Here is a 17670-nt window from a genome sequence, read left to right as displayed (position 1 = left end):
TTCGCTCTGATAAAATCTGCACGATTCCCGCTGCAGCACAGCGGGCTGACAGATGCAATATGATATCATTACAAATTCCCACTCACCCGAAAATACAGGTGAGGAGAGAAATTGAGGTGTTGCACTGGGAGGGCAAATGAAAAGACAGCACGTCACTGAAGTGGCTATAAATAGAAAAGTCATTTTGACTCATGAATGGGGGTAACTGCCCGGCTCTCTGAGGTGGTGTGGATGAGTAAGTTACCTCTGCAAGGAGGTCGCTCAGGCAGAAATGGGGTTTTGAGGATGTTATTTGTCCCATATAGAAGAATGATTACCTACAACATGGTTTCACACGTGTTCAATGTTACACATATTACAGTCCAGTTTTCACATGATGGAATTGGTTGCAAGCGATTCCAAATGACATAACCAAATGGATTACAAGAAACAACTTGAGTTTGCTATATCACAATCTGACAAATAACATATGCCGAATGTTGTGGCACCACTGAAGGATTCTAAATCAAAGTAGATGTTGAGGACACGGTCTGGTCCACAGTCTGCCCTTCAATCATGGCTGAGGAAGAGGCAATGAAGCAACAGCCTTACTAGACATTCAAACCGCCTCAGCTGGCTCCTTTACATGCAGCTGCAGCTACAAAAGGGGGATTTCCGGTCACCTCAGTCCAGTTGAGGTGACATTCCGTCCTTCAAAATACATCGTACATCTTGGGTGAGGTTAGGGTTTCATGTTATACACTAGATTAGATTTGGCCTTAGATTATTAACCAGCATAATCTCTTCCTCAGTAAACACACCAGAATGAAAAAAAACGTAAGGAGTGATTTCTTCTCATGATATGGAACATTGGGTCCTTGTCAGTGGGGTCATCGTGAATGTAACCTCAGCTACCCTACTCAGGAGATATCCTGTCCCGCTCTTGAAAACTGGCGATGCACAACGAAAGCCTGTGTGTACGCCAAAACAAGGCCTGTTCAGGGGCAACAACCAGGCACCTGGGTCTTATCTATGAAAGGGGAACACTAAAATGGGCCGCCTCTGAAAAGCACATTTGCTATCAAGCAAAGTGCTACTCTACAGGAATGATGATGGAATATAGAAGAGTCGAAACATTACATACGCAGAGAAAACCCACCACATCACAGTTGCCCTCAATTTCACCTCTTACCCACAGAAAACAAATGAATGAAATGTTTTAAGAAGCAAGGCTATTGGAAATACTGTAAACATCCCCAGCAGAAATAATGAAGCACCATGTCGAAACTGCTGATATAACAGAGGATTCTCTGCTCAGATTAGTTCATCGCCTGAGGTCCTCCACTCCTACAGTCTTCCTCCCGTCTGCCAAGTCTCCTTCCCTACATCCAGCTCTTTCATATTCACACATCAATCATTAATCTTTCGCTGCGCAAAGCATCAATCATTCATCTGTCAACAGCCATCCAGCCACCTTCTCTACCTGCTGGTAGGACCACTTAGCCAGAGAAGAAGCACTGGCATCAGCATCACCACCTGTTCCCCGCTCAGCGACCCCCCTCCTCTGCTGTTACATAAAGAGACATTTGCACTGTTGCATTGCAGCATCAGATGCTGTTGTGCAACAGCATTAAAAATACCTCAGGGTCGGCGAGGAGGGAAGTTGAAAACACGGTATCACCGGAGTTATTCTGGTGGAAGAATACATAAACTGAGTCAGGAGAGTCGGATCGAGGTGTGAAGACATCATTCCACTCCTGGTGCAGATTTATATTTGATGAGCTCAAAGGGATCTGCGTTCAACTTTGGTATGGCATCAATTCCAGCTTTTCCTCTCACGTGCGCACTGTAATTGGCCTCAAGTGGTGAATATAATTGAGATTACCCTTCTGTGGTCATTAGCAGCAGTCCTTCAGCATGTGATTTAGTCACTCATTCATCTTTTAAAGTGTGTCCTCCGCCACCTCACAGCTAATGGTTTCACCAGGAACTAGTTGATTCCTGTTTCTGGGTCGACTTCGGAGCTCCGCTCAGGTTCTGGAAGTCCTTCAAATGAGGTGTCAGGTGACTTCATACAATAATTCCTGTTCTCTATTTTTGGTGACTTAGCACCTCACTCGATATCCAACAGAGATCCAACCGCAACCCATGCATTAGTTCAGGAAAGAATTGAAATCATATCAAAACAAAAAAGAAATCTTTATTCGTGGCAAAGTGCTGCTTTGTTGTTGTTGCTTCACCCACAAAAAAGGCTTTTTAAACTCCTCTTTATCTTTGAGATTAACCAAAAAATAGGAACATAAAATAATTATTATAATAATAAATTTTACTATAGATATTTGACTTTTTTTCATCACTGTTTCACATGTCAGTTGTCCTGAATGAATCTACAAGACAAGCAGAGGGACATCGTAGTATCATATTTTTTCTATGTTCAACTCCTTCTGGCTTGTATGATGCTAGGTGCTTAGCAGCAGATACATGTTGACAAGGCCATCTCAAATAACAGCCAGTGTCAGATGTCCGTCACAAGGTTTCAAGACAATGACCTTTTTGGCTGACGACTGCTCTGAAAATGAATGAGGGTTAATGGGGGAATCACATGCAGATGCCCCCAAGTCTCTCCCTCCAGCTCTCTCGCTCTCTTTTGCAAAAAATTGCACATCAGGGTTTCCAGCACAACATTGGTTTGTAAAGGTGCTGACTCTGAGGGTGTGGAGCTGATGTATTTATAAAGACAACTATTTACTCGGTCGCACCAAAATTTAAATTCTTGGTGCAATGAGTGCGCATTTATGGCCATGACTGTCTGCTGACCTCCGAGAAATGCATGGTAAATGCATAAAGCAGCATTCAAACCTCAAGCTATACATCTATTTAAAAAAAAAAGAAAATATTTACCACTGACATTTCAACAATACATCATTAAATGATATTCAAATTGAGCACTTTTGTTGTCAATGATGATGTATAGCCAGCTGAAATCATGTAAAATTTAAATTCTTCTCTCATGAATACCTGCTATTAAGTCACGTACATTTTAACTTTCAACGAGTGCAGCAGCTAAAAGTTAGAAACAATGTTTTCTCTGTTAGTTGTGGGCTATTATGCTCCTGGCTGATATTCATCAAACTGAGGTGACCATATAGGCTACAATATTCCGACATCCAAATAAAAAAATTATATTAACTTGCACTACAACGCAGGCCAAGTACAGCCACGACAAAGTGGGTCGACAGAACCACAGTATTCATTTCATTGTTTTCACTCGTGGTCCGCCTCTTTGCTTAGAAGATGCATTAGTGCAATTAAAGGTGCAGAAGCGACACAGGAGCTGTTTGTTTCCATCAAGACCCAGTGTTGTGACATGAATGTCTGTATGCAGCCAAGACTCCCTTCGTGTAGGGACGCTTCCGAGCATGTAATAATTGTGATGCGCCTCTTACAAATCTCTTACAAAAGGACTGATATTGAGCAGTGGTTGGCATCTCTGGGGATGCAGCAAGTGTTAAGTTTTGTTAGTCTTGATTCTTGACACCATAAAATGATGAGGAAAAGTGACCAAATAAAGAGCAAGTTGGTGACATATTGGATGATTAAAGAGTTTGTTTCACTTGTGTATGTTGCACGATGAGAAGAGCAGACAATAAAACAATTTTGCCATTAGGGTTTTTATGACTGACTCTGTTATAGGAGGGAGAAAAGAAGATGGTAAATGAGAGGACTAATGCCAAACACATTTAAAAAGCCTGTGGCCAAACATAGACTTTAATAAACATAATCTGGTTTCCTAAATAGTCACATAAAACCAACCAGTAATAGCAGTAATAGAAATGCTACTTGCAAGGAAGACAGCAACAAATCAACTGGAGGGCCAAACACGGTGGATAGTTAGTGCTTTTGCTCGTGATATTTGACCAGCAACCGCTGACAGTCTGCAGTTTTATTAAAAAACAAAGGGTAAAATCTGTTCTGTATGGGAACTTCCTTGGATTCACAGCCACCATATCCATCAATGCATGTGAAGTAGCTACAGCGCTTTATATCTATTTTTATAAAACATCCCAGTAAACACTACCTCTTAAGGTTGTCAAAGCATCCAGTAAATAAACCCACCATTCTCAATACACCCACACTGCTGTTGCTCTGGGAAGTTCTGCAGCTAAGCTGGATGCAATACTGGCAGCAGCTCAATGAGAATCTTGACTCCAAATCCTCAATGGTAAATTAAGTCCTGCTCATATTTTTACAGCTTTAAATATTCAAAGAACATCACATGAAGGAGGAAGAGGAAAAAAAAACCCAAACCTTCTCAATTAAATCTCTTTTATTGTTTAATATTCCCGAAAGCAACTCCCCTAAGTAACAATTACAGCCAATAACTTTCGGTTAACTGAGAGGCCAATCAACACATTTCAAAAACTCCTTGAGGTATTTGTGAAGCAATTTGTGTTTGGTATTTCGCCCGCTAGAACAGTAAAGCAGCGCAGCAGGCCGAGAGGTCCACAGAGAAGGATTGTGGTGTTAATGAAGTGTGTGGTGGAGCTGCTGTGGGTTTCTAAAGCTCCAGATTTACAGTTCAGTGTTCCTCAGAGCAGTGAAACAATGAAGAGGCAAGTGGAGACCAGAGTCTCCAACAAATAAACCGTCCACTCCGTTCTCCACTAAATCTCCGGTCTCCTGTTCTTTATTTATCCACTGATGCACCATCAAACGCTTACACGGCCGCTATGATAAAATCCATCCCGTTTCATCTTGCACTTCTTTATCTAACTGGTAGAGTTGTGTCCAGTTTCCTCTTCGTAAGAACAAACAGCATGTAGCAGTGGCTATGAAACTGTGTGAGCAGAAATTCTAGTTCTGCAGCCAAGGACAGACCAGTGTTGTTTTTTTTTCTTTTTTTTCCAGAAGTTGGCATTTGCCAAAGCAGCAATTTCATAACATAGAGGAGATAAACGCAAAGACTCATGAGCATCAGCAGAGCTCACATCTTGAATACAGCAGAAAACGCCACGGTGAAAGCACAATTTTTACATAACAGTAGTTTAATTTATTACTAGTTGAACTGTCAAATATTTGATGCGGCAAATTTGGTGAAAGCAGAGTGTTAAACATGTCACAAATGTGCATTACAAATCAATATAACCGACTTGAATTATCAAGCCAATCCCACAAAATAAAGTATTGCAATATTTCAGCAAAAATATACATACTATATTGCAGAATCAAGCATTGCAATATTTGAGCATATCAATATTTCCTTACACTCCTACTAGCTTGTTTGTAACACTAGATTACTCTTTAAACCAAAACCTACACACAGTAGAACGCTTCTTATGGGCTGCTCATTTCCTCCAATACTGTTCATCCCAATATCAGCAGCCCTGAAAATGGAGTTGGCTTTAGTTTGAAATAGAGATACAATTTGAGCATTTCTTTGCATAATCCACCAGTGGAAGGTTCTCTCACGCCACATTTGTTTAAGATCAAATTTAACTGAGTTGCCAAAGAACAGTATGTGATCAGCTCTTTAAAATAGCATGAGAGTTTTGGTAATAAATGCGAAGGAGCAGCTTAGAATTCACATTGACTCAACACATGTAATGCAAATGAGGGTCAACTGTCAGATGTAAATGTAGATGGAAGTAGTGTATTGCGATTGTAATTCAGCAGCGATTCTGAATTTCTTTACGCATCTAGACTGGGTTCCACGTTAATAAACAGTATAACAGATCGCTCCAGCAGGCAGCCTGTCGATGGAAAGCAAAGTTGATCTGGTAAAATTCTCATAGCTCAAAACTGTATGTAGACTTTGAATAACATTTTACGCTGATGGAACCAGCGCTCGACATTGACACCACGGACAACCAGGAAAGTGATCAAATAAAGAGCAAACATGTGAGACATGGGTTGGACAGTCTAGATAATATCTGGCTGCTGTTGAACCGCTCTTGTTTGGTCATCATACGGTGCTGTCACCGCTGAAGTCACAACGTGGCGCCTCTGAGACTGGTGGAGTGGGTTGCCAGGTTTAGTACCATGGTCTCGCAGAGCTCGCTTCAGCTCCACGACATGCTTAGATTTTGCAAATCGTAGCCTTCACAATTCAAAAATTGCATTCTATTATACTGCAAAAAAAATGTTCAAGCCAACCCCTAACCTTAACCCGGGTCATTCTACAATACCTCATTATGAATCCAACCTCTAGCGACAAAACATTTGGGTCGCCTGCCTCTGTATTTGAGGCACTACCCTCCAATTGCTCCAATGACAACTGTCTCAGCCAACAGGAATGCATTATCCAAGCCTGCACACCAAAAACATCTCTTGACCTGGCTGTGCTGGGTAATTCTGCTCATAAAGGTTAAAAACCGAACCGGGACAAGGGCAACCATCCACTCCGCCTGAAACAAGGCTGAGTCATTAATGCACATGACTTGCATCTAAAACTAATGAACAAAATTTGTTTTTTCAAAAAAAGTGATGTAGAGAGCTATTATGCAAATTCTACTGCTCGCTGTTTCCACTCTCACTATTTTAACCAAAAGGGTTCACTGCCTCAGACAGGTTCACAGTCAAAACAGATCAAGGAAAAGCCCTTTTCCAGGAGCGAGCGTGCTCTTAGTATGCGAGAGGCAGAGACTGCGCCCGGCTTTAAGTGTCACACCGCAGAACGATGGTGCTAACGTCGAAGATTATATAACCGGCATTAATGACGACATGAACTAATGGCACTTCCACCGTCACATACGGCTGCGCATTCTCAGTGCACACTCTGACAATTCATTCACAAAAACTGAATTATACAGACCAACAGGAAGCACAGGGGCACAGCTGAAGGAGGCCTGAAAGGATATGTATGATATCATGTTGACTCATCAACATTACAAAAGGATGACTCCGGATATCAGAAGTGGGAGAGTGAAGAAATGAATGTATAAAACACAAGGAACTGGTTAACAGGGGAGTTATTACAGCTGGAAGAGCAGGAATAGGCAAGGTGGCGGGGGAATAGATGCAGGGAGAAGATGAGGCGTGGGCGAGTGCAGCGGAGACTGACTGGCAGAAATAAATGACTAATTAATAGTCCAAAAACTGCAGGCAGACAGGTGTGACGAGCATACCACAGCAGGACGGAGTAATTGACAGCTTCCTGTTTCATCAGTCTAACAAGGCTGATATTTCCGAGACAGTTCCAAGATAAAATGATAATGGCGGTGTTCAGTAGCTTGGTACTATGAATGGGAAAAGCCAAAGGGCTCGGATGAGAGCTAAAGCTCAGCAGAGCGAGAGAGACTCATTCTTAGAGCGGGAAAAAGAAAATCCCTGGAGATTTCAGATGAAAAGCTATTTTCCCTTCATGATTCTAGACACCAGTGGAGGCTGCAAGTTCTGCTGCAGGAAGCCCAAATGCCCCCCACCCAACAACCTACTGGGAGTTAATGACTTCTCAGATGAGACACAGCCAGCATAACTGTTGCTATAAATAGCTGCATTCTTCTTGCTTTTTTTGTCTCAGTATTCCAAGGTAAAACTCACAATTAGGCAGCATATAGCAGGTGTGTATCAATATTGAACATACATAGTCAGCCTGAAAAACACACAGATGTGCCACAGATCTCATTGAAGCATCTAAAAAATATATTAAAAATATATATATTCTTTTCATTCTAATACTTTTTTGGAAGAATTTCAAGAACATAAGGACATCAATCCCATAATCCTTTGCTGTAGGAAGACAGTATATCTTTTTAGAGCAAATACATTTGAATATATTATGTAACCTCACAATATCAAATTTAATCCTGTGTTAAGTGCTAAGTGAGGTAAAAGAAATACATCAAGAGGTTTAAATCATGCAAGAGCACAATTATAAATGGGAAATAGAGATGACATTCGAGTCAGATTTTTTTTTCTATTGGATTCAAACAAGGGAAAAAAGCAGACAGTGTGACATCATCACATTTAACCTGCGTGTCGGCTGGCAAACTGATGCTTGGAATTTTCTCCTGGGTTTTCGGGCCCCAGAGAATGCGGAGCGATAGAGCCCACATAGTTCAATTACTCAAATGGCTTATCACACTGGCAGCTCTTTGGCACACAGCGCAAAATAAATAGACCCAACCTTGAAAAGTTGCCACGAGTGCAGTTGGCTGAAGCCCATGTAAAGCGTGATTTTACCATGAACCAGAAATATGCATCAGTTGTGTCTCACCATGTGTGTGCGACAGTGAAGCGCCTCTGTTTGTGGATGTTGTTGTTGAGCAGCATGCGACGGAGAAGTCGTGGCGAGTTTCGGGGCGAGAGGCGAGGAGAGATGGAGGATGGCGACCGCCGGTGTCCTCGTGGCCTCTCCGGCTGCAGCAGGTTTTCCCGCAGGATCTTTACGAGGTCTTCATTCAGGCCAGAGTGTTTGGGCATGGGGGGCACTGCCAGGGTGTCCTGGTGGGTCACCCCGATCCCCCCCTGCTGGGCCATGACTGCCCCGGCTTACCAGCCACACAGATCTCAGCTGAGGCAGTTGAGATATCAAAAAATATTTAAGAAAAAAAAAAGAAAGCACACTTTTTAAAAAGGGCAACTCACTTCCTCAAAATGAAAAAAAAATGTCATTAGATTGATAATCCTTGAGAGCACCAGTTTTAGGAATATTGCCTCCTCATGCAGCACATCCAATTTCTTCCATCTTTCAAGGAGCCAGCTGACGAGAGCTGCCGCCTTTGTCTGCTGCGACGCTGGAGCGTGTGCTGTGAACGAGCCGAGGAAAAGATGAGACGGGAGAATGGGAGGGTGGGATGAAAAAAAAAAAAGGGAATTCCTTCTATCCAAGCCTCTTTCCCACCAGTACCGCAGCCAAACGCAACACACTTCCCTCTTCAATAAATCCTGGTCCGGTGAAAACCAAGGGAGATGTGTTTGTTGGTGTCCCAGCTCAGTGAGACTAAATCCAGCAGGCTTGTTTGAGTTCTGATCCTGCCAGTAGAAGCAATTTATCCGTCCTCCCTCTCTCAGCACGAGAGGCTGACTGCTGACTGCAGCCACTTTATCAGCGACTGATCCTTCCGAGCTGAGCGGAGAATGAGCGTATGTGTGTGAGAGGGTGTTGGACTGTGTGTACGCAGGAAGACTCTGGGAGTGACAATCAGCTAAAATGTTGTATATGCTCGTCCAGCCACGCTCAGCCTGCACCCAGAGCAAACACTAGTTACTGAGTAACCCTTGATGGGGACGTGGGATTTCATATAAACACACCTGCACCAACTGAATCCAAACCTTTGTCAGATACTCAACGTCAGTGAGGGACAAGAATATCAGCAAACATCAGTTATTCAATAAAAAAAAAACAGTTTAAAAAACACAAGACTGACCTTAAAACATCCACAAATTCCGCACATATTAGCTTCAGCAGAAGCGTGAAAGTCAGATGTATTCCTAGAAATGCATGTGATATTACCACTCACTAATACTTCTCTTATGTTTGGGATTGGGTTTATTTTTCAGTTTGACTTGTGCGTCTTTACACGCTTTAAATTATTATTTTTGATCATCTGTTGATTATTTGTTTGAACATTTTAAGCATTTTTTCCAACCTCATATTCAAAGACAAAACTGAGGGGTAAAAAAATAGTCATTTAAAAAGCAGTGGACTAACACAAAGAATACAAAGAACATACACTTTTAGTTGTATTTTTTTATATTTTCTGCTTGTAATCATTACCATTACCACTACCATTAATCAACAGATATATGTGCAAGAATCCTAACATAAAGTAAAATGTGTAAATTGTGTTATGATTTATAAAACAGAATTCAAACCAGGAAACTTCTTTGACTGTTCATATTGGATTCATGAGTGGCAAATTCAACACAACGGTTCATTCTGAGGTAGCAAAAACTGTGTGGTCTTAGTTCCTGTAGAATCTACAGTAGACCTCAGATCACTCCGAGCTAGAACATCGGAGCCATTCCTTGTGACCGTCTCCCACACCACTATTTTGCTTCCACTTTCGCGTTGTTAAGCAAATGTGACTGACATTCCAAGATTCCTGCTTAACCATGCTCTGTGCCATCTTTATTAGTCAAGCGCCTGACATCCAGCATGAGTAACTCTCCAACTCAACGACCTTTCACAAATTCAGAAATGCCTCCTGGCTTGCAAATTAGGCTGTAACAAAGAAAAAAAACAAAAAAAAAAACAATCAAAATGCAGGAAAGCATGCTTCCTAAGTAGCCGCCACATATCCTGTGCTGCTCACGTGAATTATTTTTTACTCAGTTTCACATATGCTGCAACTGCTGTGGGCATCATGGACTGCAGTAGAAGTAGCAGCTCCACCCGCCTCCATCCCCCCACTATGTCTGTAGAACAGTGACACATGGATTGCATGTGACACATCACAGAAGATCAAACAAAACTTCCAGAACAAGAACAGCATTTTTCTCAAATGTAGACCACATGATCACTGACCCCGACTGGACCGACAGATGTGTTTATATTGTTGCTTTGGAAACAGCAATATAGTATGCTGACCTACCTAATTCCTGCACTAGACAAATAGCCATGTACACGTTGTGTTTACACACATTATTCGATATGACAGTAACACAAACAGAATATGTCCTTTACTGCAAGTCGCTTATTAATGACACATTTTGTTAGCGTCACTTACTTCGCTACACATTGAGCCACAGAAACACATTTAAACCATATATTCACCAACAAAGAAACAAGCATCTTAATCAACAACATCTAACCAGTGACTTTAATGCGATTTATATGATGAGATTGCGCGAACTGTGGCCACATTCCTGAGTAACTTCAAAGGCCCCTCTCTTGTTGTTCAGGATAATTCAAACATCCCATGTTGTTTTCTCATGATGGGAGGCGCTGTGCTTGCTGCTGTCAACTGTCGTGCTCCTGAATATAAGGATGGACTTCCAGCTAATGTAACCTTCATTTCCCCTCCATGTCACGTCACCATCTTGACAACCATCCCTGGTGGAGCCACAAAATATTACTTCAAAATGATTAATAGTACTGAATAGTAAAGTCTAAAGCTTATGGAGAGTAGCAGGTAAAACACATCCAAGAGGTTGTTGATTTCACATTTGCATGGGGCAACTAAAAATATGGATTATTCACAAGGACGTACGTAGATAGACCCCTAGTGGTCCTCGAGAACCAGAATCTGCAGGAGTCAGAGTTAAATTCTTGAGAAATAAAATACTCTCAAATGTATCTAAAGGGCCACTGATCAGAGTTTGCATGCGCTCCTCACACTCCTCCTCATGCCACATAGAGCAGCTAGTCCAATGGCTCCTCTGGGACAGGAACACAGTGTTTGTACTGTCCCCGCCAGCAAAGAGTATTGGCACGCTTTGTTGAGGTATTTATGGATTTTCCATCCATTATTGGGTTGTTAAACGACACACTAAGTGACCTTGTTATCAGCCTGATATTTAGAACCAAATCTAATTTAAAATACATTTAAAACAGATGTAAACTTGCACCTCTGCGACGTGCTCTGACCACTACAACAATACAACAACAATAATAACGTTTGTGTACAAACCTGATTCCTTGTTTTCCCGTAAACAGATTGAAAAAACTTGAGCCACAGTTCAAACCACATTCAACCTGACATTTGATCAGGTCGCGTAACTTCACCTGAGAATGACATCCCAGTGACGCAGGTTAAACTTCTGAAGGTCAGTTGGATCAGATGAAGTAACCTCTAGTAACGTGTTCTCAACTGAGTTGGCTATAGCTTGTATTCCTTCATCTAGCACGCCTTAATATGATATCACAAAAGCGTAGCTGCTGCCAACGCCCCGGATGACTTCACGTATAAAAAGTCAAATTCGAAGAATCGGAACAAGAGGAAAAACATAAGAGGAAGAACATACAAAAATTTGAAGCAAAAAATCAATATGTGCAGGGAACTTTGGAAAAAACATTGAGAGAGTCACAATTTCCAAGGTGAAGGCTACGATGATGTAATGTGAGTCAGTAAAAGTAGAGCCTAACACACCATCTGACTCACTTTATTGGGAAGATAATCTAAGAAAAAAAGCCATAAAATGATGAGTTAATCAATGTTCAATGTAGTATTGTGGAAAATTTCTGGTTGATGTCGATTACCCGCTGTTACCCTGTCAATTGTTTGGACACGCCCCCCTCCCCTCAGAAAAAGAGAGGTTCCCCTGTTCTGAATCCGATAAAGACTAAGTGTGGCATTTCAAAATATTGCGTGTGAATACTGTGGTTAAAGTGAGATCACATTTGGTTGAGTCAATTTCTTCAGCAAAGCAACAACGACTCTCAACACTCCAGTGCTCGCAGAACTTAAGCCCCCGGCCCAGACGTCTGAAGGATCGAACCGAGTCAGGATGACTGCAGGCTGGGGTGAGAAGAAGACAAAAATAATAACCAGAATGAGCTACAGCGGGCCCGAGAAGCAGGACAAATGATCTCAGCCGGTCAGATGTTTTAGCATTGAGCGTGTGGCAAAATCACTATGGAACAATATGAAAAAATGTATCGTGATATTCTTTTTCACCCAGCTCCGGTTCAAAGGGCAGAATGAGAGTTTGGATTCTAGTGATGCTCAGTAGCTCACTTTTAGCTCTCAAGTTGCTGCTATTCTATTTTTTCTATTTTTCTCAATCACGCTTCTTTTTATATAGTTTAACGTATTATATATAGTTGTGTGAAAAAACAAAATAAACAATATAAAGCCACAGCCACAAAGTCTAATAAACCAGGTGGTGCAGTCTGAAGTGATCGAAGAGTAAAAATAGACACAAGAATGTTGTACGTGCAGACGTCCACTACTCTGATTACAGCACGCCCAGTGGGAAATGTAAATGTCTTGGACTGTCAGATTCATGGTAATTGACTCCCCTTATCATTTCCAGGCAGGAAGTCTCGGACCTCAGTGTGGCGCGCGTCCCAGAATCTCAACAAGATTCTGCCTAACTTTGCATTCTAAAAGGGTGTTGGAAAGAGTATGGACAGAAAAATGACATTCTGAAAGGAAAAGGAAGAAATGTGGCATTTTGTTCAAACATTAAATTGGATACAAATACTGTACAGAATCTTGCTAACGTTTATATTTTTTTAAATGGTCCAAACAGATTTGACCCCGACTCCATTTTAAGGGCATGTCATAAGAAGCCCAGTCGCTTCTTATTCATGATCCCTGCAGCCTGATAAACCTGCCTCTTGCTGCTCAAGGTAATCACCCTCTTATCCTGATAGCTACTCGTCCATGAGAAGGTTGTGACTGTGGTGATGGTCCATTTGGAAGTCTTGAAGGCCACTTCCCTGGTCCACATCCTTGCATGTGGAGACTAGTGCGACCATGGCCAATCCAGAGCCGTACTTCTTCACAGAAAAGGTCCTCAAAGCAAGAGGCAAATTCACCTCTGAAATGTCACTAGCCAACATTGCTTTAGCACTTCAGAAGAGAATTTGAATGTGAGGTTGCCCATGTTCTTCTTGTTCTTCTGTACAGATGTCCTCTGTGTTGTAAGATTATCTCATATTTGTATGTGCATGTTGCAAATCTAATTATTTATTTAAATAAAATACTGCTGACAAATTGTAGCATTTTTAATGATCATATATATGCATTGTTCCCCATACTGTCAGCAGGTTCATGTGGTTGAGGACGAAAACATTCTACATATATGGATGTTATGGAAGGTAAACACCTTCTTATGAATCAATATCGAGTTCGCAATTTTAGTATCACGACAACCCTTGTTGCAGGAGAGTAACAGCTTCAGATGCCTTTTATCAAGGGCCGATACCGATACCTGCAACGTTACTCACACCGATACTAGCCTACTTTGCTGTACTTGTACTAGTGAAATACTAGCTCATGACAGCATCTGAATCATGCTCCGACTGTGCTGTGAAAGAAAGGGCTTAGATGTCAGACTTTTTTTTTTCATGATCGTAGTTTTCATTCAAGAGAACGGTCAATAATAACATTAGTAGTTACAGAGACTAACGCAGGGTTACATTATTGTGCTTCAACCATTGTGTGTGGTCCTGGATTGAAACCCTGACGGTAAACCAGGGAACACTATTTACATAAGCCTTTAGAAGGTATCAGGACCTTATATATTATATATCTACATATGCATAGACTAGCGTCGGGTAAATTGCAAATGTAAAAGGGAAACCTGTGGCATTGACGTCGTATTTGTTCCGGGAAAAAATTTAAATAGTTGTTATGGTATTATTAAGTACTTGTATGTGTGATGTTTGTCGGTATCGCAAAGTACTGAAATGTCAGTATTTGTATTTGTACTAGGTCCGTAAAAAAGTGGAATCAGGGCGTCCCTAAATTTATCTATTGATTCTCTCAATTTCCGTCCAATCATTTTGCATGTGCACCAGCCAGCAGTTGGAGACAGTGAGCACTAACAGGCAAGTAACGTTTGCCTGGCAGATGACTTCACTGAAATGTTAGTTATGTTTACTGAAGAGCAAAATATTAAAGCCCTATGAGGACACAGATTATGTGAATTTAGCCTAAGAATGTGGAAAATATACAGTTCCTCATTCCTTTCTCTGTCTTTCAAACATGTTTACCTCTTCAACAGAACAGTTTAGTAGCTCCTCCCATTCGCTGCGTGCGACATCTATGTGTATTTTCCCTGGTAACCACGGGCAACTGCTGGAGACGGAGGGACAAGTGGATTTGTCAAGAACTAGGTATGCTCAAGCAGTGTGAGCATCAAAGGAAACTGATCTGGAGGTCAAGTTTTCGGAAACTCAAAACCGAGAAGGCGACTTAAAGGGACGACGGGTTCACAGCAAAAATCACCATGTTATTGAAACCGCCAGCAATGATAGTACAATCAAAGCGAAGTATGAACACTAAAAGTCAGTGATGAGTCAACATCTGCCAAACACAACAAACTACAAAAAGGACATTATAAACGCAGAAGTGAAACTCTGCGTGTGTGTGGGTGTTGAGGATATCGAACCTCTTATACATTATGCAGCAGCTCAGTGGATTAGTTCAGAGATGTACTGCATGAATCATACCAGACCAGACAAGGTGAAGGTATTGTTCAACTACACAGAATATTTTTAACATTTACCAGCAGAAAGCCGGTTGAATCATACTGGTTATATTGTGTATTGAGAAAATACTGGCAGTTTTTCTCTCTTGTTCTTGGCAGAACACGCTGCTGTAAACAGTGTCTGGAGCACAGACTCGGACAGATGAATGATCATTGAAAAACAGTCAAGTCTTAGCACAGCCCACGAAATTCCGAGACACAGCGAAGTCGGACAACATCAATGCAGTAAAATAAACAAACTGGTCAGAAAGCCACAGAGGTTTAATGAGTATGCTAACCTTCACTGACTGGAGTGTAAACTCACAAGAAAGTAAAGGAAATAAACGCAACTCTGGCGCCCTCTTTCGGGTGCAGTCGGAACTGTATTACATTTGAGACGAACGATAAATACGATAGATGTCTTTATTGTCAAGTTTTAACATGGGACAAAACGAAATACAAATTTAAATGATTCCACAATAAAAAAAATGATAGTAAAAATTCCAATGGGAATAATAAATATAGTAATCATAACATAAATAATGTGCTTACCAGTTTACGTGTTTGTTACTTTTAAATGAAAAAGTATTATTTAAAAATTCTCAAGATTATTTAAAATTGGATATTCTTCAATAGTTTATTGTGAGACTCACTTTTTAAAAATTGTAGATTAGTCGAATGGAGGAGAAAATTCATCTGTCTTTTGCCTATTTGGCTTGAATCATTGCATTTTATATAGACATATTTTTCCACAAACTTGTTTAAGTAATGTTGCGCCACACAACATTTGAACGACAACTTGCAACTGATACTGCACAATGACCATAAGCCTCTTCTGCTCCGTCGTCAAGTTCAAGCCCTCGCATGGTCTGTTTACCATATTATCATGCCTGAGCTTTGTACCTCAAAGACCCAGCAAAAGTACTGACCACTGAAAAAAGGAGGCATGAGGCAAGTCCCTTACAAAAGAAAGAGAGGGATAATTAAAAATGTAAATAGACGAAAACAGGTGTAATGTTTCTACATTACCACTAGACGGCAGCATATGCACAGTTGAAAAAAAATGTAAAAATTTCTTGCAGTCAAGAGCATTATTCATAATACTATCAATCAGTCCAGCTGTAAAACGGTATAGATAAATCAATCAATAAATAAGCACATGTGAATAAATGCACACCGATGAAAACAATTGCTGCAGCAGACCTGTTCTGTTCAGGACTGGCTGTGTTAAATAAAGACTGGGTGACATTTTTACTTTATTGTTTTAACATTTAGAAGCTGTCACTTTGCATGACTCATGGCCAGCAGCCTGCCTACTTAATGCAAATTGAAGACGGTTCATCAGTTTAAAAAAAAAAAAAAATGAGACGTGGGAAAGCAACCGGAGTCTGAATAATCTTCACATCTCACAGGTTTCACACCAAGGACACGAAGAAACAGGATGACATAAGATATGAGCCATGAATCTTTGCTGCTTCTCAAATTAGTAGCACAAGTATTTGAAAAGAATCGCACATCAGATCTGAGGTGATTAGGTGGATCATTTGAAGCTGCTCCGGGCTTAAAATGCTTATCATGGTGTCAGAGGAAACAAGGCGGTTATTGGTAAAAGCAACTCAAAAACATGGATATCCACCCTGTTTCCCTGGAAGTGTCCAATGAGAACATTATCATTTTATCAGAGCATTTTGTCATAAAGCAAAATCTATGTTGCAGTCAAAGACCAGGAAGTCGTGAAACTGTAGTCAATGCGAACCGATTACAGAAAACAACAATTAATGATTCGGTTTTTTTTAACAAAAACATATGGCTCAGTTGTTATTTTCATTCTATTCTTTGTTGTTTATACAACTTCTTTATATAATTCATTATTATCTATGTATTATCTATTTACTTATAACTATGTATATTTTATTTATTTATTTTGTCACAATATCTGCTGATATATTTTGGGTGGTTACTTATTTTTCTCGTGTTAGTTGATAGCTTCTGACTTCCTTTTCTTAATGCAGACGTTTTATGAATGTCTTTGATGTTTGTTGTGTATCTTTACTTTCATGTCTTTGATGTGTGTTAATGTCTTTGTTGTCATAAACTGGTATGACACGTTGAATTTTCCGCACTGTAGGAGAAATAAACTCTACACACAGTCAAACAACTCCACCATGTCCACATTCACATTTATTCAGGAAAAATACACATCATTAAATCATTTCTCAAGTTTCAAAATAAATTACTCATTTGCTACATAAATGAAGAAAATGGCAGTTTCATCAGAAAACATCTTAATGCATGGTGACTAGAACCATTTTATTTAATTTAAAAAACTTTATTTTTCTCTTTGTATACTTCTACTTGTCCCCAGTGATTTTGTCAACCCCAATTTCCGAACAGACTGTTAAATAAATATACTGTAGAGATTGTGTTCAAGAATTTAGCCGCTTGCGTGAGTTTGCTAGACAAGTATGATCAAATATGAAAATTATATATAGGCACTAAAATGATTAAGTTACGAGCACAATCTATTGAGTAGAGTGAATCTGATCCTGTAATCTGGAGGTGATATATTGACCCTGACACAGGCATTGTGTTGAATTCCCACTGCCTCAT

The 17670-nt window shown here is 40.5% G+C and overlaps 1 protein-coding gene across 10 annotated transcripts in view; it reads right to left on the bottom strand.

Moving 5' to 3' along the window:
• The window catches only part of pde4d (phosphodiesterase 4D, cAMP-specific), a 182484-nt gene that overhangs the window by 73794 nt on the left and 91020 nt on the right, over positions 1 to 17670 (bottom strand). The window contains exon 1 of one of the 10 annotated variants that reach the window (XM_053869800.1): positions 8195 to 9247. The exons of the other annotated variants lie outside the window; for them this stretch is intronic. Within the exon in view, the coding sequence (XP_053725775.1) occupies positions 8195 to 8457 (263 nt within the window). The 5' untranslated portion in view covers positions 8458 to 9247. Of the gene's footprint in view, positions 1 to 8194; positions 9248 to 17670 lie in introns of those variants that run through there. 10 annotated transcript variants of the gene reach the window in all.

This window comes from Synchiropus splendidus, chromosome 7 (assembly GCF_027744825.2).
Source record: "Synchiropus splendidus isolate RoL2022-P1 chromosome 7, RoL_Sspl_1.0, whole genome shotgun sequence".
NCBI lineage: Eukaryota > Metazoa > Chordata > Actinopteri > Syngnathiformes > Callionymidae > Synchiropus > Synchiropus splendidus.
The sequence above is the reverse complement of the archived record's forward strand: the minus strand, read 5'-3'. Positions and strand labels throughout refer to the sequence as shown.